Raw genomic sequence first — 22,397 nt, 5'->3', positions numbered from 1 at the left:
AGGGTGGGCGCCTAGTCTGCAGAGACCACTCCAGCCTGGGGCCTCCCACCCATTCCAGGAAACCCGAGAACGCCGCCACCCTCACCCACCCTCACCCGAGGAGGAGAATGGAGATTTAGTTCTCGGAAAAACTGAACTGAAAGGTTCCAGACCCGGGGAGGGTGGGGATACTGGAAGAAGGAGAAGGGCTGCAGTGATGAAGAGTCTGTGTTCTGAAAGGTGCGCTACTCAGCTCCAAGGACACAGGCTGGGCTGCTGGGGCGAGTCTTCTTTGGAGAAACAGAATTGCCCCTCCCCATCCCCTCCTGCCCCAGAGGCCCACGGGACACTGACCTCTGCAGCTCTTCAGTGAGACCGGCAGAGAAAGCTTGACGAGCCCCAGCCACTGCGCAGGGCTGCCTGCCAGGTTTCTCAAGGCTTTACTCTTAAACCTGAATGAACCGCAGGATATTTATTTAAGACAAGCCTCTAACATGAAACCAGTAGGAAAAGGGATTGGAGGAACTACAGAAACTGCAGGGAACAAAGCAGAACTTAAAAAAACCATTATTCATGTTCCCAGAGAGAAAAGTCGTGAGAGTCATCTGCAAAAGGAGCAACAGGGACTTTGAGATTAAAAATAAGAGAGAAGAGGGGTGCCTGGGTAGCTCAATCGGTTAGGTTTCTGACTCTTTGTTTTGGCTCAGGTTGTGATCTTGGGGTCATGGGATCGAGTCCCCTGTGGGGCTCGGCGCTCAGCACAGAGTCTGCTGAAGGTTATTTCCCTCTCCCTCTTCCTCTGCTCCTCCCCCCGCATGCACTCTCTCTTTCAAATAAATAAATAAAATCTTTTTTAAAAATATGATAGAAATTAAAACATTCAACAGACTTGTTAGAAAATAAACTTGAGAAAATCTCCAAGAAAGTAGAACAAAAAAGAAGCAGAAAATAGAAGAAGAAAAAAATAAAATAGAACCAGAGGCTCAATTTAGGAAGTCCAATATCTAACTAATAGGACTTTCTTGAAGAAAGAAAATAGAAAATCGATAGGAAGAAATTGTACAAGAACATTTCCCAAAACTGGAAAACGTGAGTTTTCACCTGGAAGGGAACGGTGTCCAGACACCCAGGACGAGAAGTGAAAAATCACTGATATTATTAAACACTTGGGAACACTGGACTAGATCTTAAAACCTTTCAGAGTAGAAAAAATGGGCTGTGTTCAAAGATTTAGTTATAAAAAGGCATTTAGACTTCTCCTCAGCACCAGTAATACCTAAAGGCAATGCTTTCAAAATACTGAGGAAAACTCTTTCCAACCTAGAATTCTATGCCCAACCAAGCTTCCGATTCTAAGGACAGAGTAAGGCATGTTCTCCCATGTGCCCTTTCTTGGGAAGTTACTGGAAGATGAGCTCCAACGAAATGAAGATATAAACCTGGAAGAAGAGATAGAGCCAGGGAATGGGAGTGGGAAAAAGGAAAGTGTGAGAGCACTAAATAACAGCCAGTTTAGACAGAGCAGGAGGATGGAAGGCCTGATAATGGACGTCCCCAGAAAAAGAGTGAAATTGATCTGTCACAGGATGCCTGATCACGGGGAAAAGACTCTTCAGAGGTGGGTGCCTGGGTGGCTCAGTCGTTAAGCGTCTGCCTTCAGCTCAGGTCATGATCCCGGGGTCCTGGGATTGAGCCCCACATCAGGCTCCCTGCTCCGCTGGGAGTCTGCTTCTCCCTCTCCCACTCCCCCTGCTTGTGTTCCATCTCTCGCTGTGTCTCCCTCTGTCAAATAAATAAAATCTTTGAGAAAAAAAAAAAAACTCTTCAGAGGAGTTTTATAATTCCCCAGGAGAGTTACAGAAGAATCATTGAGAGGACAGAAAACTAGCAAAATAAAAAATAAGAAAATATTTCAATTCCAGGGGGGAAAGATCCTACAACAAAGGAAAATCATCATAATATGCCACTTTGATCAGAAATAAGTAATACATAATCATAATTAGGTAAACAATTTACATTGAATTAATCAAGAAAGTGTGATGTACTTGTTCTTAGAGGGTGGAGGGACGGAATAGGGGCCCGGGGTGATGGAAGAGAGCTGGATCTTCATCTTCCATGGTAGGAATCAAGAGAGAATATCCATGTAAAATCAACAAATCAGGAATAGCAATAAACATATGCAACAGGATATTAAAGTGTGAGTCTGCCTGCCTATTTTGGCTCAAGGTCCAAAAAGATAGGAGCCAACTGTCCCCCATCCCAAAGCTAGACCACCGAGGCCTGATTTGAAAAGGAGGGTGGCCGAAACGGGGCTGTGACCCTAGCCCTTGACAAAAAGAAGGAGTCACAGTGCTGGAAGTGAAGAGGTCAGGAAGCTGGATATTAGAGATGTTTCTGCAAAGAGATGTCAAGTGTACTGTGAGCCCCCCACACTACCATGGGGAGCGGTGCTGTGGGCTGCTTTCCCCTGACCTTAAGCCTAATGGGAATGACATCCTGACCTTTATCCCTTGGGATATGGGGCTCCTCATGAATCCAGGCCTGCAGAAGACTAAAGGCAGAATCTGACAGATGGGCTCCTTTGTGGTGGCCATGTCGGGAACAGCCTACATTCCCAGGGTCTGTTGGAGCAAAGGATATGTTTTCCGTGGTCCAGACATGGCCCCCGAGGGAAAGAGAAGCCTGGAGCCACTTTGAGGGACTCTGCCCCTGACTGCTGGCAGCCCAGGAATGAGCCCACATGGGGCTGACTGCCAAAGCAGACGGTCACCGGTGTAGAGGGGACTGTGGCAAGTGATGGCAGGGGTGCAGAGAACCCACAAACTCACCCAGAGAATCAGCTTGCCACGATCCCAGCCACAGATGGATGCCAGGTCAAACCCCTGTCGTACCTCTCCTCCCCACTCACCCACCACTGTTCCCACCCAGGACACAGCAGAAGTCGTGGAACTAGCTGGGGGGAGGAGGAGGAGGAGAACCCCCTCCTTCCTACCATGACATTCCAGATTCCACACCTGGGCCAGGCTGAGGTAGGAGAGGTGAGAAACTTTAGCTTTAGCTGAAATCCGGATTTTTGACTACTATACAAAAACTACACTTTTGTTTCCTAATTTAGGGGGAGGGTGTACATTTTTGTAGCATTTAAAACTTATTAAAAAGTTTCAAAAATAATACAAAGGACTCCAATCATTTACATTTTGTCCCATTTGCTGTATCATGCTCATTCGTTCATGTGCCCTCCCTCTCCTCCCTTTGTCTCTTCTATGTATGTGTATGAATAATATATAAATAATACAGATGCAATGTTTTTCTGAACCATTGAGAGGAAAATGTTTTCATACCCCCTTTATCCCTAAATACTTCTGCATGTATCACTCAAGGAAAAGGACATTCTCAGGGAGCCTGGATGGCTCAGTTATTTGGGTGTCTGACTTCGGCTCAGGTCATGATCTCCAGGTCCTAGGATCGAGCTCCACGTCAGGTTCCCAGCTCAGCAGGGAGCCTGCTTCTCCCTCTCCCTCTGCTGCTCCCCATGCATGTGCCCTCTCTGTCTCTCTCTCTCTCAAATGAACAAAAAATAAATAAGAAAGAAAAGAAAAAGAAAAAAAGACATTCTCTCCTGGGGTAGGCAGAATTCTAACACGAGCTCCCATGACTCCGGCCCCTCCTCATCCCTGCTCCTTGCAGTCTGGGTAGAACCTGTGACCTGACACCACACCCATGATTATGTGACGTTACGTGGCAAAAGAGAGGCTATCTGGGTGACTTCATCTGACCACATCAGCCCTATAAAAGCAGAGCCAGTTGGATCTTCAAAGCGCCAGCAGGATTCGACACACAGCTGCTGGCCGGAGGATGGAGGCCGTGTGGAGGGGACGTGAGAGCAGCCTGTAGGAGCTGAGAATGATGCCTGGTGGGAAGCCAGCAAGCAAACAGGGACCTCAGTCCTACAACCGAAAGGAACTGAATTCTGCCAATGACTTGAATGCAGTTGGCAGTGATTCTTCCCAGAGCCTCCTGGTAAGAGGCCAGTCTGATGGACACCCTGACTTTGGCCACGTGAGACCCTAAGCAGAGAACCCAGCTGAGCCCATCTGGACTTCTGACCTCTAGAACTGCAAGATAAGAAATAAGTTAAAAATTTAGCCACTGGATTTGTGATAATTTATTGTGTGGCAACTGATTTCACCTGCTAAAGAGAAACCAGAATGGAGGCCACAGTTTGAATAGAGCCCCAGACCAGACACTCATAAACATGCCATCAAATCTTAAACTGCCCTCATTTCGCCTACATGGGATGCTGGCCTTAAACAAAACTTAAGCTTTCTTCATGACAGTGTGACCTTAGTACAGTTCCAAGCCAATCGGCTATGCGCAAGAAAACTTACACAGGGCTACTACCCTAAGAAGAATCTAAATTTCTAGTAACCAATCACAATTAAAAAAAAAAAAACCCGAAGTACTCCCTCCTTCATATTTTATAAACTGAGCTTTAAATGCCGAGAGCCAAGCTCTTAACCACCTTGGGTTTGAAGTCTCCCTGTTCATGAACAGCTCCTTTCTTGCTCAATATGGTATTCGTATCAAGTAAAGCTCCCTGAATTTTCTTTTGACAACCCAAAGGGTGAGGAAAAAAAGCTGCACAGAGCTGATCCAAACAAGTAGTGATGGGAAAGAATAAAGCTGTCTTCTGAGTGCATCCTATGAGGTTCGCTCTTTTGAAAATAATGTCTGTGCGTATTTCTTAGAAATCATGAGGCACATTACTAGAGGATGCAGCTAAGAGCCCCTGGAGAGGAGGACCCAGCAACAGAGAAAGGTGGGACAGTGTACTGTCATTTTTGGTTTAAGTCTTGTTAGAACTACGTAGATAAAAAAAGTAATTATGAAGAAATATCTGTAAATAACTGGAAACACACAGGAGGTTGAATATCCCCAAATCTGTGCACCTCATTTATATCTTCCTTGGGGATCGGCCACCTCTGCCTGCCCCGCCACCACCACACTGGCCCCAGGAATTGTGTACCCCAACTGGACTTCCTGGAAGCTGTGGCTAAAATGTTGCCCAAAACCTTTTCTTTTTGTCCCCTTCAGAACGAGTGACACAGAGGGAAATTTCAAACAGATTTTTCTAAGTCTTAGTAATGGAAAAATGGCGAAGGGGACCTAACTGTAGTGAGTGCATGCACGCGCGCACACACACACGCATTCCATAAAGTCCATAAAAATGGTTTGGCTTACAAACACAGACTTCTAACCCTTCCGGGTTAACGCCACCCCAAGGCTGGCAGGCCATACCCGTGAATCACTGGGAGACAGCTGGCGCCCTGCCTTGGTTCTCTCCCAGCTCCTGCAGTGCCCCCACTTGGGGGCCATCACATCCGGCCCACCATGCAGCAGTGGCCTCCTACACAGCATTTGAACTCCTGCTCATCTCTCACTGAGGGCCCGCCCACTCAGTTTTGGTTTCTGCCTAGAGGCGTGACTTCTGGCCCCAGCTCTGTGACGTCTAGCTGTAGTTGATGACCTCACCTGTAGAAAAGGCACTGCCCACCTGAAGCGCATGACCTGCCACTTAGCATGTAATGACACTTTCACTAATAAAAACAAGGGATTCCACCAAGGCCCTCTACTGGCATGTCTACTTTTGTTACTGACAAATATTAGTTTCTTAACAATGGAATCTAATTGAGTTTTCTTCCTGGGGGAAAGCAAGAGACGTCATCAAATATGACCAAAGTCTGAAACCAGAATTTAAAGTATGGAAAGAGGGGCATCTGGGTGGCTCAGTCGGTTAAGCGTCTGCCTTCAGCTCAGGTCATAATCCCAGAATCCTGGGATCAAGTCCCGCATCGGGCTCCCTGCTCAGCAGGGAGCCTGCTTCTCCCTCTGCCCCTCACCCTGCTTGTGCTCTCTCTCTCACTCTCTCTCTGTTTCTCTCTCTCTCAAATAAATAAATAAAATTATAAAAAAAATAAAGTACAGAAATAAAAGAATAGTCAGAAACTCTGTAGAATGATAAAGTAAATAGCTCTAAATAAACAAGTCTACGTAAGAAAAGGCTGAAATAGGAAAGTGTTAAAAACATCCTGCTCTAAATTCTGCTGCTTTCCAGTTCTCTGTTGCTCCTAAGAGACTAATGATTAGAGACTATGAGGCCAGAGCAGTTGACCCTGGGCAGCTGAGCTTGTCCATCTCCTTTGAGTGTGAGCCCAGGTTCTCCCATCACCTGTCCTTCTGTCCCTCCACAGGGGAGTGGGAAGGTGAAAGCATTATGAGGAGAGCTGCCAAAGATGGCTGGACACGGAGAAGAATACTTCATGAGGTCTCTCAGCCCTGCGCTGAAGTTCTAGACTTAGAAACAAACCCGTCTTTCCAGAGGGGTTTGTAGTGAGCAAGAATCAGAGCAAAGGTGTGCCATGAATGGGAGAGACTGACTCTGGAAGTCCCTTTAACAGTTCTTGGAAGCTGGGTGCTCTCATTGGCTTATACACTACTTCTCTTGGATCTACTGGATTCTCAGGGAGCCCTCCGTGGCCTTTTGCTTTGAGTGCTGTGTTCCCTTTTTACCAGAGGGCAGCACTGCATAAACTCCTGTTTCCCCCATGGCATGTTCTGTTGGATTGCATTTACTGGTGAACGAAGGACAGGTCACACACTGGGCAGAAGTCACCATTCAAGGCTAGGGTGGGCTTCCAGTTGCCTTAACAGAAGTACTCAAGTCTCTTGGGTAGTGAGTTGGAATGCCTATGGGGGAAGTGGGGTTCCTGTTTTCATTTGAAAACTTAATGATTAAGAGAACCTTTAAAAACTGATTTCACATAAGTTTTTGGTGCCCATAAAAAATGCGGCTGCAGTTGTTGACTACTTTCCTAGGTGGATGAGACTCTCACTATTGTAACTTAACGGTGTTCCTTTACCCCCTAGCTGAGGCCATCCTTCCCCAGAGGGATGGCTCTGGGATCAGAAGATAGGACTCTGGCTTCTGTGTAGTGTAAATGTACACACCTGCTTCAAGCAACTTTAATGTTTTTGATTGGTTTGTATCTCATAGCTCAGTAGCTGATAACAAAGTTAAAAATTCTGTGCAAAAAAAAAAAAAAGGAAAGTGTTAAAAACAAAACACACACCTCTTTTTTTCCTCCATAAACAAAGTGACTGTCCTCTACATGTTCAGTCCTATTGATAAGACAGCTGATGAAGCCAAGGAGGGTATGACAGGTGAGTGGACCTCCCCTGGAAACACTCCGCCTGTTGAAAAGCTTCGGTCCATGCAATTTAACTGCCAAACATCTGACAGAAATTAATACTAAGTCTGACCACATCAAATTGAGACTGTCTTTTTAAGAACAGGTAAAACAATTATAAAATCTAAAAGAACAAATCTACTAGTTGTAAACCCTAACAAGAGCAATGGAAGAATTAGCTGGGTTTCCTCAAAGGATCTGAGCAACAGGAAATCAACAGCACGATGACCAGCAGACCCCGATGTCCCACCACCTAAGCTGAGCTGAGCTGCAGCAACGTGAGCTGATCACTGGGGGCAGCCAGTCCCCTTTCTCTAGCCAGTTCTCGTGGAGGGAGGGAGCTAACAGCGACCTGCACAGAAGGTCTGAAAGAGCCAGGAAAACTAGCAACCTCCTGCAAGGGGGACTGGGGATGGGAGTGAAGACTTTTAGAAAATTCTTACACTGAAGTCTTAAATAATCTCATCTTATACCTGGTGTATAATAATAATAATATTATATTAACAACATGATTAGCACAAATCTTGAAACAGAAAGAGATGGAGTCCGGTTGGCAGTAAACATCCACAAGCAGGAAGTGTAAGGAGTGTAAGGCACACACAATACACAGAATAGAAAGAATTTCAGTTTCTCTGTTTTCCAGCTAGATGGCTGGGATTCCCTGGTCTGTTTTCTCATCTGAAAAGACTACTACTACCTGCCTGAGAGGTTTGGTTTAAGGATTAGAGAGGATATATATATGAGACTCAACACAGGACCTGCACACAGTAGATACTCAGTGACCACAGAAGCCACTGTTATGATTTCCAGACATAAGAATAAAATAAAGACACAGAAGCTTCCTGAAACACTTAGTATAAGCAGATCACACACAGTATTTTAAGACAAAATATAAGAAACATTAAAAATGGATGGGAGATTTTGTTCAAAGGCCAAAAGAACTTTTCTTGGCTGTGAAAATTATGATGGGATTTTCTTTTTCAAAATTTAAGTTCACTCCAAGAAGAAGTCCTATTTGTAAAAATAATAATAATAATAATTGAAAGATAGCACCAAATACTATTTGATTCTCAACTCTTAAAGTGGTTGTCACAGGAGGATGCAATGTGGGAGAAAAAACACTCACCAAAGCAAAATAGCACCTGCACTGTATTTCAACACTGTTTTATATCCCAGTGATCAGCTCAATGCCCTTTAAAAGTTCATATTTAAACATACAAATCATTTTTGTTTGGCCCCAGTTATATTCTGAAGTCTCCTTAAAGTTTTATACTTCACACATGAAAACTGTCTAAATCAGACAGCAATTAAAGGATAATCACTAAAGACCTAATTAAAGTCACAAAAAGGGATCACACAATGCAACTCTGTTTCCAGACTTCTGTACCCGTTTTAGTCCCACAGATGACCGACGAGGACAGCCCCGTTCTCTATAAAGCCTTCCCTGACTCCTAGCTGCAACCCTCAAGCAAACTTAATTACCCTTCCTCTGATTATACTTACTGTTCATCCAAACAAAACATAACCCAGACTGAACTGTCCCTTATTTCCCCCAGGGAGCGAAGAGTTCCCCCTTTCCTCACTTACATAAGTTAAAAAGAAACTGACCAAGTGCTTACATGGAGCTCGGCCAGCCCCAGCGTCGGGAGACACCCCGTGCTCAATACCAGTCACCCGCTGCTTTCCACAGGGGTCCCCAGGGCAAAGCACATCACTAGTGCGCATTCCTTTCAAGCAAAAGCCAACTTCTTGTAAGTGGGTGTGTACTTCTTAAAAATGAATTTCCCTTCATTCTCACTGCTTTTAAACAGTGCCAGGGGAAGTGACGCTCTTTGAAGGCGTAATTCGTACAAGTGCCCTGGGCCGAGGGCATGAGGACACCTCTATTGTTGCAAAAGAAACCAGTTTTTACATCATTTCTGAATGTTTGGGGAGCCATTTAAAAATGATGAACAATGATAAAAACAAGCATACGGGTCGGGAATGTGCAGAAAATAATCCATGTTTTAGCTGCGCATGAAAGGGTGGTATAAACCAAGGGCTAGGACATCAGTGAAATCACAGATATTCTTAGTTCTTATCCCGTAGAAGTCAGGATGCAGATTGCTGCTGTATTCCTAAGTCATGCACAGCAGCCTCTTCTGGAAGGTTGCTGTTACCAGATATGCTAGTAAGTAAATAAGAGCTTTCTAAGATGAAAAGTTGTCTTCCTTTTTTGACGCCCCCTGCCTTCCCTTTTTGATGAAAACCCTGGGTATCTGACGGAAACAGAAGGCAAAGAGACCAAGAGGTAGATGCAAGAGAGAGCACTCTTCTGAGAAGGTAACAAGCGCTATTATGTTCATCTTTCTCCAGTACCCCCACTAGTAACACCTGGGCCAAGCCCACCAACACTTCCTGGCCCCTGGCCATGAGGAAACAGCCCTGGCATAGAAGAAGGAGAGGCGCCTCCACACCTCTGCCCATGCCGTCCCTCCCTCTAGCATGTCCAGATGCCCTTCCTTCTCCCTGTCCACCTGTCCTGTCCCCCCCCAACTCAGTTAAAACATATCATACCCCGTAAAGACTTTCCTGATCCCTCCCTCCAACAGCCAGCAAAATGAAATCATCCTTCCTCAGCAGCCTCGGGGCACTTTTCCTGAACTTCTTTTACAGCGCTTGTGTTATTTTTAGAGTTTCTTGTTCAAGTGTCTGTCTCTCCCGAAAACCTGCTAGCCCCCTGAAAGCAGAGACCTTGCTTCATTTGTGTCCATCTGGCACATAGCGGGTAGTCAATAAGTGTTTGGTGGAGGATGGATGATGGATGGAGAGATGGATGAAGAGTGGATAAAGTACTGTATCCCAAAGCAGGGAGAGTTCTGGGGTGCAAAAAATATAATCTCTCTCTCTGTCTATGTACAGGGAGAGGGCAGAAATGGGAAGATGACCACAAGCCACAGCTGCCCTTGTGGGTTTCCCATGTCAGATGATGGTGGCGAACAAAGGTCTACGTGAATCTTTACCCAGGGAAGCCAACAGCTCATAATTCATCCGCATCACGTCTCTGTACAGCTCCTTCTGCCGCTTGACTAGCATGCCCCACTCCTCCCGGGTGAAATACACCGCCACATCCTCAAACACCACCGGGAGCTCCTCAAACACCACAGGAACCTCCTCAAACAGCCCCTCTTCAGAAGGATCCTGCAACAAAGAGCAGTAGTCACTCAATACGCCTCTTACGCCAGACACCCAGCGTGATACTTTTAGGGTCCTTCTCGAGGCCTATTTCCCTTGGGAGGCTTGCCAAGAGGCCCAGATGTAACTGAGGAATTAATGTATCCATTGAAAGTCAGAGAAGCAAATTTGTGAGGCCCAGAGTTAGTAGGTAAAAAAAAAAAAAAAAGAGCCTCAGTCTGATCCGAGGGTCTCTTAGGAGGAAATAAAAATGCGCTGAAGAACAGGGGTCCTGCAGAGCCTTATGACTGCACTTGCCCTATACAGTCCTAAGGCGGTGCCTTCTACCCATCCATGACTACAATGGTGACCATCTGCCTCTAGCACCTGCTGAGATTTCCCACCGGGAGAGGAAGAAAAAAGAAGTGGTACAGAAGAACGAAAGATGCCTGTATTCAGTGACTCGGTTGACACATGCCTTATTGCTAAAGGAATTCAAATATAAACGGTTAGACCTATTTATTAGCTTCTAATACTAAAAAGTAGAAGGAACATGGACATGAAGAGAAATGAGCTTCGTCACTTTTCTAGATTCTGGAAAAATTCAAGCTTACTAACTTTGGTTGGGCCCTTACGATGTGAGGCCTGAGGAACAGCTGAGCTATTCTCATGGGAATACCCAAGGGGTACTCAAAATGGTTTCTAGTAAAATCTTGCTTATATGAAATAGTTGAGAAATGGTGAAGGATCTCGTTAATCAAAATTCCAGTTCGCACAGGTTCCTTACAGCCACCTTTGCAAAGAACTAGGAACTCACAAGGTACCCGCGAGGTGAGCGCTAGAGCTTCCGGCCCCGCGTGCGCGTGCGCAGGGAGCGGAGGGGCGGTGCCGCCGGCTGGTGGCCACGCTCCCGCGCAGGCGCACCACGAGCCCTCGGGCTCCGGCCACGTCAGTCCCCCCGCACTCTGTGTCCTCCCAAGAAGGCGAGTTAATAGGACTTGCTCCACCAGCCTCAGAGCAGCATCAAAAACATGACATAAAACAACGCGTGTGAGGAAATTCTGCAGTGTTTAACGCTGCTGCATGATTCTGAAGTTAAAGTTAAAAACATTTTAGAAATTAATTATTTAAGAGCTCTGTGGTTGTTCTGTGGTCACGTATTATTTATTGAGTTCTGTGACTATTTTGGATTCTGGATAAAGGTTATCGTCCTGAACTTAAGAAGTTTTCTTTATATCAGATGTTGGAACGTTCTGTCCCACTAATTATGTTTTGTTATCGGCGAAAGGAGATGAAAATAATAGGGCTGTTGTCTTAAATAAATAACACAGGGTGCCTGGGTGGCTCAGTTGGTTAATCGCTGACTCTTGATTTCAGCTCAGGTCATGATCTCAGAGTGGTAAGATCAAGCCCTGCATGGGCTCCACGCTCAGCAGGGAGTCTGCTTGAGATTCTCTCTCCCTCTCCCTCTGCTCCTCCCCCCATGCGTGCTCTCTCTTTCTAAAATAAAGAAAGAAAATCTTTAAATAAATTAATTAATGAGGTAACACTAGTAAAGCACATAAAACAATGCCTAGTGCACCGTAAGCATGTTAGGGTCTAGAACATTATAATGTTTGCAGCGGGTATGGCTATTATAATTTTCCCGTCATCGTCACGCAACACGTGTTGTTGCTAGTATGGAATCCTTCCCCTCGAGACACAGCAATCATTACAAACACATTACCTGGCCGCCGGGTTCAGCAGCATCACGCAAAATGTTGACATTTGAGGACCTGTGGGTATCATCAGCAGTTTCTTTTTGCCTCAACTCAGAAATGCAGTCTAGATACAATGTAGGAAATGCTCCATTCCCCCCAGGGTCCTCCAGGTCAGCTCTTGGGCTGGGCAGGAGCTGGGCCATGTTATCATAGGCTCCCAGAGGCCCCGGGGGGTACAATATGGGATAGTCTGCCGTAAAGAGGTGCTCAGGGCTGGCCAGGACATCTCCAGATTCCTCTCGGACACTCTGGAAACGGTCTGCCCAGATGGGGTCCCGTGCTGCCAAGGCATTGACGCAGAACAGGTGAGCTTTGCTCTTGGCGTGGTATTTGAGAGTCTCCACCTTGAATGGTCCTGTATAACCTTCTATTAATCTTGACCGTTTGTCCCTGACAGATGGGTATTCGCGGCAAGCAGAGCAAAAGAGAGCCGTCTGCTCCTCATTCATGACCAGCCATGGGAACTGCACAAACCAAGACTTCTGGATAGAGCGGGGCTTCAAGGGTTTTTTGCTTTTCCCTGTACAGTCTACCTCAATGTTGCCACGCTCTGTGCTGAAGTGGGAAAGACAGGCTTTCTTCTGTGGGGGCAGATCTAGTCCGGCTTCTCTGGCAGGACTTCGTGAGTCCTTTTCTTCCATGCAGCCCATCTCGTTTTTCCCTTTAGAGAAAAGAGACCAATGCAATTTGCTCAGAAATCCTATAGTTAGAGCCACTGCACCTCATGGGCCTCTCGGTGTAGCAAATATGAGAGCTGGAAATCACACACAAGAGTGGCCCAGGCTCTACTTGGAATTCTCTTCTTTCAGACCCCCAGCTCCCCAGGCCCACCTCACCTGACCCGGAAGACAATCAAATGAGCTTTAAGCATCTCCCCCTTTTTGAAGTTTAAAGGGCAGATACGCCTGGCCAAAAAGATCTCTACAGTTTCATCTCTGCAACCTAAGATAGTGGAACCATCTTCAGGAGTTCCAACTTACTTATGGATAAGAACGCTGAACTTAATAAAATGTCGGTTAAGGAAGATAATTAAAGCCAAATCCTGCAACTCCATCCTCAGCAGGAATCCCCTTCTCCAGTACCCCTGCCAGACAGGCATTTGCACTTTGCTCACGTATCTTTCGGGCAAGGGTACAACCTACCACCTCCTGGGTAGATGGTTTTGGTCCCCAGAGTTTGCCTTTAGCTGTGCTCCGCTTTTAAGTAACTTCCACCCAGGGTCTCTACTTCAGCCCTCCAGAGAAACACAAGTCCTCTCTCACACCACAGCCCTTCCAAAGAGGCAACAACTCTCATGAACTCACTAATATTTTTCTTCCTCAAGCTAAACTAGAAGTTTCTTTATTCACTCCTAAGTTAGAAACGCAGCTTAGACAGCTCTAAACTCCTCCAGAGCCATTTCTTGTGCATCAACGTAAGTGCAGATGCCCAGTGGCCAAGGACTCAACGGTATTTGCTCCAACTGTAGCCAACTCAGGAGCACAAAATGGCTAATAAAGAGAAAGCCGGGTCAGAATTAAGAGCCAAGCATTGGGGGCGCCTGGGTGGCTCAGTCGGTCTGCCTTCGGCTCAGGTCATGATCCCAGGGTCCTGGGATGGAGCCCCACAGCGGGCTCCCTGCTCAGCAGGGAGCCTGCTTCTCCCTCTCTTTCTGCCTGCCATTCCCCCTGCTTGTGCACGTGCGCTCTCTCTCTCTGTCAAATAAATAAATAAAATATTTTTTTAAAAGAGCCAAGCATTGGAAAACAAAATAAATTAGTATCTCTGAAGTCTCGGGCTCCCTGTGGTCCCTCTGAGACAGATCACAGGGGAGAGCAGATGCCTGTGAGTCGGCTCCTGTAAGAGCTGTCCTCCCTTTTCTCCTACAGTGGGGGCTGCTCCACTCAACCATCTCATCCAATGACAAGATGTCACCTGGCCTGACTCTAGCCAAGCCAGTCCCTCAACAGGACAGGCTTCTCAGAGGAGAAAAGCCAAGATAAATCCCTAGAACTTAACAAACATCTGTTCATTCATTCAGTGATTATTTATCATGCAACTGCCATACGCCAGGCTTTGGTCTCAGCACTGGGACTATAGGAGTCAACAAGACAAAGTCATGCCTCCATGGAACTTAGCATATAGAATTATAAATCAACAGATACTCTCAGGAAGAAATAAAATAAAGGGAGATGGAGAGGTTGGAGGACGATATTGAGGGAGGTGTGCATATTTCAGATAAGGTGGTGGCTGGGGAAGGAGAGCATTTGTGTGAGTGAGTTGGCAGAGAACAGGGAGAGGCCAAGGATGAGACAGGAGTCCTAGTGCCCATCTTTCTGCTCCCTCTCTCCAGCTAGCACCCCTCCTCCGGTGCGGATCCACACTTACCTGGGTGGTGGCTCAGGACATTCCTCTGGCCCTGGACATTGCCTAGCCATGGCTCTGGCCCTTGCTCAAACTTGTAGAACAGCTCTGGGTTGGCAATAGTCGGTCCTGAGTCAAGAACAGAGAGAAGCACTTATGAAGTCTTGGATCCAGGTCACATCACAACATTAAGGAAGGGTCTACCTGGGACATCCTCTCCGCACTGTAAGATAATTGGTCCCAAGGACACAGGTAGGAATCTCGATGCTTTAGCACAGTGGTTTGGAAACTCAGACAGAAACTCAGATATCCATGAGGTCCCCAAAAGAATGGGGGTCTGAGTGAATGCAAGGAGGGGCACAAGCAAGGCTCTGTGCCCCTTTTGAGGCTGAAAAGGTATGAAAACTACTGGTTCAGAACAGAGGCTCATAAACTCAAATGCTGAGAGGGGTCAGACCGATAACATAACTGAGGAAACCAGGCCAGATGAGCAGGCTGTGGTGACCTGTGTATGGGGGCAGCCGCTGCTCCCCCCCAGGGGGAGGCCACCATGTGGAACTCAGGGTCAGCATAGCCAGACTGTCCTGCTTTTCAAGAAAAACCAGAAATCATAATTCCATGTGAAAGTTCCCACAGGTTAAATATTGACAACTTATTAAATATTGTAAAGAAACTGAGGCACCTGGCTGGCTCAGTTGGAAGAGCGTGTGGCTCTTGATCTCAGGGTCGTCAGTTCAAGCCCCATGTTAGGTGTAGAGATTACTTAAATAAACTTAAAAAAAAATTTTTTTTTTAATTGTAAAGAAACCAAGCAAAAGTGATGAAAGCCAAAAAAAAGGCCCATGAGCTGCTACTCTGCAACTTCTGGTTTAAAAGAACCAGAAGTTTTCAAACTGGTTTTGGCAGGCATGGGAGAAGACCCAACCCAGCTGCAATCCCTCCACCCACAGAGAGCTGAGACTGTTGCTCCCATTAGCCTTGGACAGGGGCCAACATGACAAGAAGAGAAAGGTACAGCAGGTGGTCATCGAGGTGAACTGAGAAAATAGTACGTATGTTGTACCCACAGCTGAACGACCATCACCTCTGTCCATGGTACCCAAAGTCTACCCACAGGAGCAGAGAAAAGACCCTCAGAAAACAGAAAAGATGAAAAACACCTACATGGGCACCAAGTTTGAAGTTGTTTTATCTCATTAAGCCTCTACGACAGCCCTCTGAAGGAAACCAAGGCTTAAAAAGTGAGAGGGTTTGGGGCACCTGGGTGGCTCAGTTCGTTAAGCATCTGACTCTGTTTCGGCTCAGGTCATGATCTCAGGGTTGTGTGATCAAGCCTGGCGTTGGGCTCTGCGCTCAGCACGGAGTCAGCCGGAGGTTCTCTCTCTCCCTCCCCTTCTGCACACACACACTCTCTCTCTAAATAAAGTCTTAAAAAAAAAAAAGTGAAAGGGTTTTGGTCGAAGGCACACCAGTGCCACGTGGTGGAGGCTGGGACTGAGAGCAGATTCCCACATACCAGATGATCCTCTTTCTACCACCACTCACTACTTCCCAGGGCCCTATGGGCACCTGAAACAAAATCCACCCTGCAGCTCCGCAGACCACAGGTGGAGCTTCCCACCTGGCACCCTGTGATATGGTGAGGCATCAAGGTCCAACCTTGACATGCCCGACTTCCCCACTTCTCTTGGCCAATTGAAGGGGAGAAGAGAAAGGGTGGGATGTGAATCCACGTGCAGTTAAGTTACATATGGGACTGAGCAGATGAATAATGTAAACAGGTCTGAAAAAAATGGTAGGAGTCCAGAAAATTCTCAAGTATGTCATAGTTGAATACAATCTGGAATGCTGATCTAGATTCAGGTGGCAGGAAAGTGAAAAGAAACCCATACCTAGTGGTGCCACCAGCTTGTCAGAACCACAGATCTCCCTCTGTTGCTGACTCAGCAGCATCCATTCTTCCTGAAGCAAGTATACGGTGATGTCATCAAACGTCACAGGAGCCTGGAGGGAAAAATGACACAAGCTAAGCATCAACTTCCTCCTTAGATTAGCCTTCCACACCTGTGTTCATGACCACTTGAGGGCACCTGTACTCTGGGAACCTATCAGATTGGGGGAGGGGCATTGTCCATCTCCATATAAGACCCACACCCCACCTCTCTCACCTCCTGGGTCCAAATCACAGTGGGAATGACTCTCTTCTAGGAAGGGTCACACACCAAAATGGGAGTCATCAAGAAAGCTGACTCAGGGATTCCATTATCCCTTCCCTAACATGCTCTTTCCCTCCCCAGTACGCAGCACTTCTCAGCCAGGGCCTCAGCAACAACTTACAGCACATTCTTGTACAAAATCTTGAACCTGGTAAGGAGGATGTATCTGATTCCTAGAAACAGTTGAAAGTCATTCAGAACTATGTGTATCAATGAAATCAGTGATCAAGATAGACAAAGCTCTGGAGTGGAGAACTATATCCCATGGGGCTTGTAAAGTGGCTCTGTTCTGCCAAAAAAGGGTATGGGGTTCAGAAAATATTTTGGGGAGTACTGGAATAAGATGGCAGATTGAACAAGTACACTGAATTTTGTATCCTTCCTGTGAATTTAGAAGATACTTTCCCCACCAAAACACTCCAAAGCAAAATCCCCACCAGGGTGGGAAACAAAACGAGAGGACAAAAGTAATATGATTTTGGGAACTGAAAAGCACATGAAAATAACTGAGCAGATCCAAGAAAATCAAATCCTCACCCAGCAGCAGACAAATTGAGAAACAACCCAATTTATGCCAGAAAATCCAAAAAAGGCTCAGGATCTGCAGCACCAAGAACCTCCAGCCTGGGAGTGAAGGCAGTAAGGCTAAGACCAGAAGAAGGGGTTGGGTGGGACGCTGTTCTCCAACAAAAGACTGTCCAGATTCCCCTGCACGGCTCTGCGCTGACAAGCCCCCCTTCTATGGGCTCAGAGCTTCCAGTTAGAATTTGGGTTTCTGACTATTAAGTGTTAGCTAACAGCTTGATGACCAGACATCTGAGGAAAGTCTCTCACAGGGCTGAAGAGACCAAAACAGACAGTTGCAGGGACAAGAAGCAGGCAGGAACTGAGGAAATGAACATGAGGCATGGAGAAGAAAACTTTACAAAAATAAAACTATCATCGTAGCCTCAGAGAGGTAAGCTACTGTGGCCAAGCAACAAACCCTTATAAAAGAAATAACCAGAAAAGGAAATAGAAACCATTGCTCTGTTTATCCTTTTAATTTCATACCATGAACATTTATCACCTAGTTTAATAAATAAAATTATTTTTTTTTAAAGATTTTATTTATTTAATTGAGAGAGAGAGAATGAGACCGAGCGAGCACATGAGAGGGGGGGAGGGTCAGAGGGAGAAGCAGACTCCCCGCCGAGCAGGGAGCCCGATATGGGACTCGATCCCGGGACTCCAGGATCATGACCTGAGCCGAAGGCAGTCGCTTAACCAACTGAGCCACCCAGGCGCCCCTAAATAAAATTATTAACAAAAAATAAATTCCCCACCGCCAAAGCAAAACAACATCTTGGGAAACAGTATCTTGGGGTAAGTAGAAGTCCTTCCAGAGTGACAACTGTGAAAGGGACACATTCTTTTCCATCTATGACAAGTTCTAGGATATTTGTCTAAAATCGCTTTGTAACTTTATGGTCAGATTTCAAGCACATGAAATATCTGTTTTAACTTCAACAGTAGAAACTTCTTGAGAAAAACAATACAGATAATTCTTACCAGTCACTGTTGAGTTGTATACTTAAAAAAATAATTCGAGTACTTTTCTTATGAGTCAATACATGTTCACTGCAGGAAATTTAGACAGTGAGCAGAAAAAAAGTGTTAGGATCACCCACAACCCCCTTACTAAAACAAGAAGTACTATTGACATTTGGTATGTAACCTTCCAGTCTTTTGTCTATAAGTATGTATGAATGAACAGTTTTAAAAATAAAAATGGTTTGGAAACACAATGATCCAAAATCTTTGGGACATAGCAAAAGCAAGGTAAGAGGGAAGTTTATAGTGATACAGGCCTACCTCAAGAAACAAGAAAAATCTCAAACAATCTAACCTTATGCCTAAAGGGACTAGAAAAAGAAATAGAAACAAAGCCCAAAGAAATGAAATTATTAAGACCGGAGTGAAAATAAATGAAATAGAGACAAAAAAAATAGAAAAGATCAATGAAACCAAGAGCTGGTTCTTTGAAAAGATAAAGAAAATGGATAAACCTTCAGCCAAACTCATCAAGAAAAAAACAGAGAAGACTCAAACAAATAAAATCAGAAATGAGAGAGGAGAAATAACAATGGATACCACAGAAATAGAAAGGATTATAAGAGAATACAATGAAAAATTATATGTCAACAATTGAACAACCTAGAAGAAATGGATAAATTCCTAGAAACATACAATCTTCCAAAACTGAATCAGGAAGAAATATAAAATTTGAACAGACTGAGTACTAGGAATGAAATTTATTCAGTAATCAAAAAACTCCCAATAAACAAAAGTCCAGGACCCGATGGCTTCACAGGTGAATTCTACCAAACATTTAAAGAAGAGTTAATACCTATTCTTCTCAAAATTCTAAAAAATAGAAAAGGAAGGAAAACCTCCCAATTCATTCTATGAGGCCAGCATTAACCAAAACCAGACAAAGACACCACAAACAAAGAGAACTACAGGCCAATATCCCTGATCAACATAGGCAAAAATCCTCAACAAATACTAGCAAACCAAATTCAACAATACATTAAAAAACATCATCCACCACAATCAAATGGGATCTATTCCAGAGATGCAAGGATGGTTAAATATTCACAAATCAATCAACGTGATACATCACATTAACAAAAGGAAGGCTAAAAGTCATATCATCTGAATAGATGCATAAAAAGCGTTTGACAAAATAAACATCCATTCGTGATAAAAACTCTCAACAAAGTAGGTTTAGAGGGAACATATCTCAACATAATAAAGGCCTTATATGAAAAACCCACAGTTAACATCATATTCAATGATGAAAAACTGAAAGCTTTTCCTCTAAGATCAGAAACAAGACAAGGATGTCCACTTTTACCACTGTTGTTCAATGTAGTACCAGAAGCCCTAGCTGCAGCAATCAGACAAGAAAAAGAAATAAAGGCATCCAAATTGGTAAGGAAGAAGTAAAGCTGTCACTATTTGCAGATGACATGATACTACACATAGAAAACCCTAAAGATTCCACCAAAAAGCTATTAGAACTAATAAATGAATTCTGTGAAGTTGCAGGATACAAAATTAATATACAGAAATCTGTTGCATTTCTCTACACTAATAACAAAGTAGCAGAAAGAGAAATTATAAAAACAATTCCATTTACAATTGAACCAAAAAATAAATAAATAAAAGACTTAGGAATAGAAAACTATAAGGCATTGATGAAAGAAATGAAGACCACACACACACAAATGGAAAGATATACCATGCTCATGGATTGAAAGAATCAATATTGTTAAAATGTCCGTATTACCCAAAGCAATCTACAGATTCAATGTAATCCATATCAAGAAACCACCAGCACTGCAGCCACTCTGGAAAACAGTATGGAGGTTCCTCAGAAAGTTGAAAATAGAGCTACCCTATAACCCAGCAACTGCACTACTGGGTATTTACCCCAAAGATACAAATGTAGTGATCTGAAGGGGTATGTGCACCCAAATGTTTATAGCAGCAATGTCCACAATAGCCAAACTATGGAAAGAGCCAAGATGTCCATCAACAGATGAATGGATAAAGAAGATGTGGAATATATATACAATGGAATATTATGCAGCCATCAAAAACCTGAAATCTTGCCATTTGCAACAATGTGGATGGAACTAGAGGGTATTATGCTAAGCAAAATAAGTCAATCAGAGAAAGACAAGTATCATATGATCTCACTGATATGAGGAATTCTTAATCTCAGGAAACAAACTGAGGGTTGCTGGAGTGGTGGGGGTGGGAGGGACAGGGTGGCTGGGTGACGGACATTGGGGACGGTATGTGCTATGGTGAGCGCTGTGAATTGTGTAAGACTAATGAATCACAGACCTGTACCTCTGAAACAAATAATACATTTTATGTTTAAAAAAAAAGAAAAAGAAGATAGTAGGAAGGGGAAAATGAAGGGGGAGAAATCGGAGGGGGAGACGAACTATGAGAGACTATGGACTCTGAGAAACAAACTGAGGGTTCTAGAGGGGAGGGGGTTGGGGGATGGGTTAGCCTGGTGATGGGTATTAAGGAGGGCACGTATTGAATGGAGCACTGGGCATTATATGCAAACAATGAATCATGGAACACTACATCAAAAACTAATGATGTAATATATGGTGACTAACATAACATAATAAAATAAAATTAAAAAAAAAAAAGAAAGAAACCATCAGCACTCTTCATAGAACTAGAACAAATAATGCTAAAATTTGTATGGAATCACAAAAGACCTTGAAGACCTAGAATAACCAAAGCAATCTTGAGAAAAAAGATGAAAGTTGGAGGTATCACAATCCCAGATTTCAAGATAAAGATATATTACAAAGCTATAGTAATCTAAACAGTATGGTACTGGCACAAAAATAGACACATAGATCAAGAGAACAGGATAGACAGCCCAGAAATAAACCTTCTCATATATGGTCAATTAACTTATGACAAAGGAGGCAAGTATATATAATGGAGAAAAGACAGACTTTTCAATAAACGGTGCTGGGTAAACTGGACAACTACATGCAAAAGAATGAAACTGGACCACTTTCTTACACAATACACAAAAAACTTCAAAATGGATAAAAGACCTAAACACGAGCACTGAAATCATATAAAACTCCTAAGACAAAACATGGGCAGTAATCTCTTGGACATCAACCTTAGCAACATATTTACAGATGTCTCCTCAGGCAAGGGAAGTAAAAGCAAAAATAAACTATTGGGACCATACCAAAATAAAAAGCTTTTGCACAGCAAGGAAACCATCAACAAAACAAAAAGGCAACCTACTGAATGGGAGAAGATATTTGTAAATGATATATCTGGTTAATATCCAAAATACATAAAGAACTTACACAAGTAAACACCAAAAAAAAATCTGATCAAAAAATGCACAGAGGATTTGGATAGACATTTTTCCAAAGAAGACATATAGATGGCCAACAGGCACATGAAAATATGTTCAACATCACTCATCATCAGGGAAATACAAATCAAACCACAATGAAATATCACCTCACACCAGTCAGAATGGCTAGTACCAAAAAGACAAGAAATAACATGGGCACCTGGCTGGCTCAGTCAGTAGGGCATGTGACTCTTGATCCTGGGGTTGTGAGTTCGAGCCCCACAATGGGTGTAGAGACCACTTAAAAATTTTAAAATCTTAAAAAAAAAAAAAAAAAGACAAGAAATAACAAGTACCGGTGAGGATATAAAGAAAAGAGAACACTCATGCACTGTTGGTAGGAATGTAAATTGGTGCAGCCACTGTGGAAAACAGTATGGGTGGGGTCCTCAAAAAATTAAAAATAGAAATACTATATGATCCATAATTCCACTATTGGGTATTAACCCAAAGAAAGCAAAAGTACTAATTCAAAAAGATATGTGCACCCCCACGCTTATTAAAGCATTATTTACAATAGCCAAGATATGGAAGCAACCTGTGTCCATTGATAGATGAATGGATGAAGATGTTTTATACACATATTGCTCAGCCATAAAAAAGAATGAGATCTTGCCATTGTGACAACATGGATGGACCTAGAGGGTATTATGCTAAGTGAAATCAGTCAGACAAAAAAGACGAATAGAATATGACTTAATTTATATGTGGAATCTAAGAAACAAAACAAATTAAC

General features: G+C 44.1%; 1 protein-coding gene across 4 annotated transcripts in view; it reads right to left on the bottom strand.

Moving 5' to 3' along the window:
- The window catches only part of ZNF862 (zinc finger protein 862), a 35,834-nt gene that overhangs the window by 8,864 nt on the left and 4,573 nt on the right, over positions 1-22,397 (bottom strand). For all 4 annotated transcript variants that reach the window (XM_078059707.1, XM_078059708.1, XM_036122629.2 and 1 more), the window contains 4 exons: positions 16,375-16,486; positions 14,507-14,611; positions 12,106-12,800; positions 10,229-10,406 (listed from right to left, as the gene is read on the bottom strand). In XM_078059707.1, coding sequence (XP_077915833.1) covers positions 10,229-10,406; positions 12,106-12,800; positions 14,507-14,611; positions 16,375-16,486 — 1,090 coding nt within the window. The remainder of the gene's footprint in view (positions 1-10,228; positions 10,407-12,105; positions 12,801-14,506; positions 14,612-16,374; positions 16,487-22,397) is intronic.

This window comes from Halichoerus grypus, chromosome 12 (genome assembly GCF_964656455.1).
Source record: "Halichoerus grypus chromosome 12, mHalGry1.hap1.1, whole genome shotgun sequence".
Taxonomy (NCBI): Eukaryota; Metazoa; Chordata; class Mammalia; order Carnivora; family Phocidae; genus Halichoerus; species Halichoerus grypus.
Note: the sequence above shows the minus strand (reverse complement) of the source record. Positions and strands in the feature narration are given on the sequence as shown.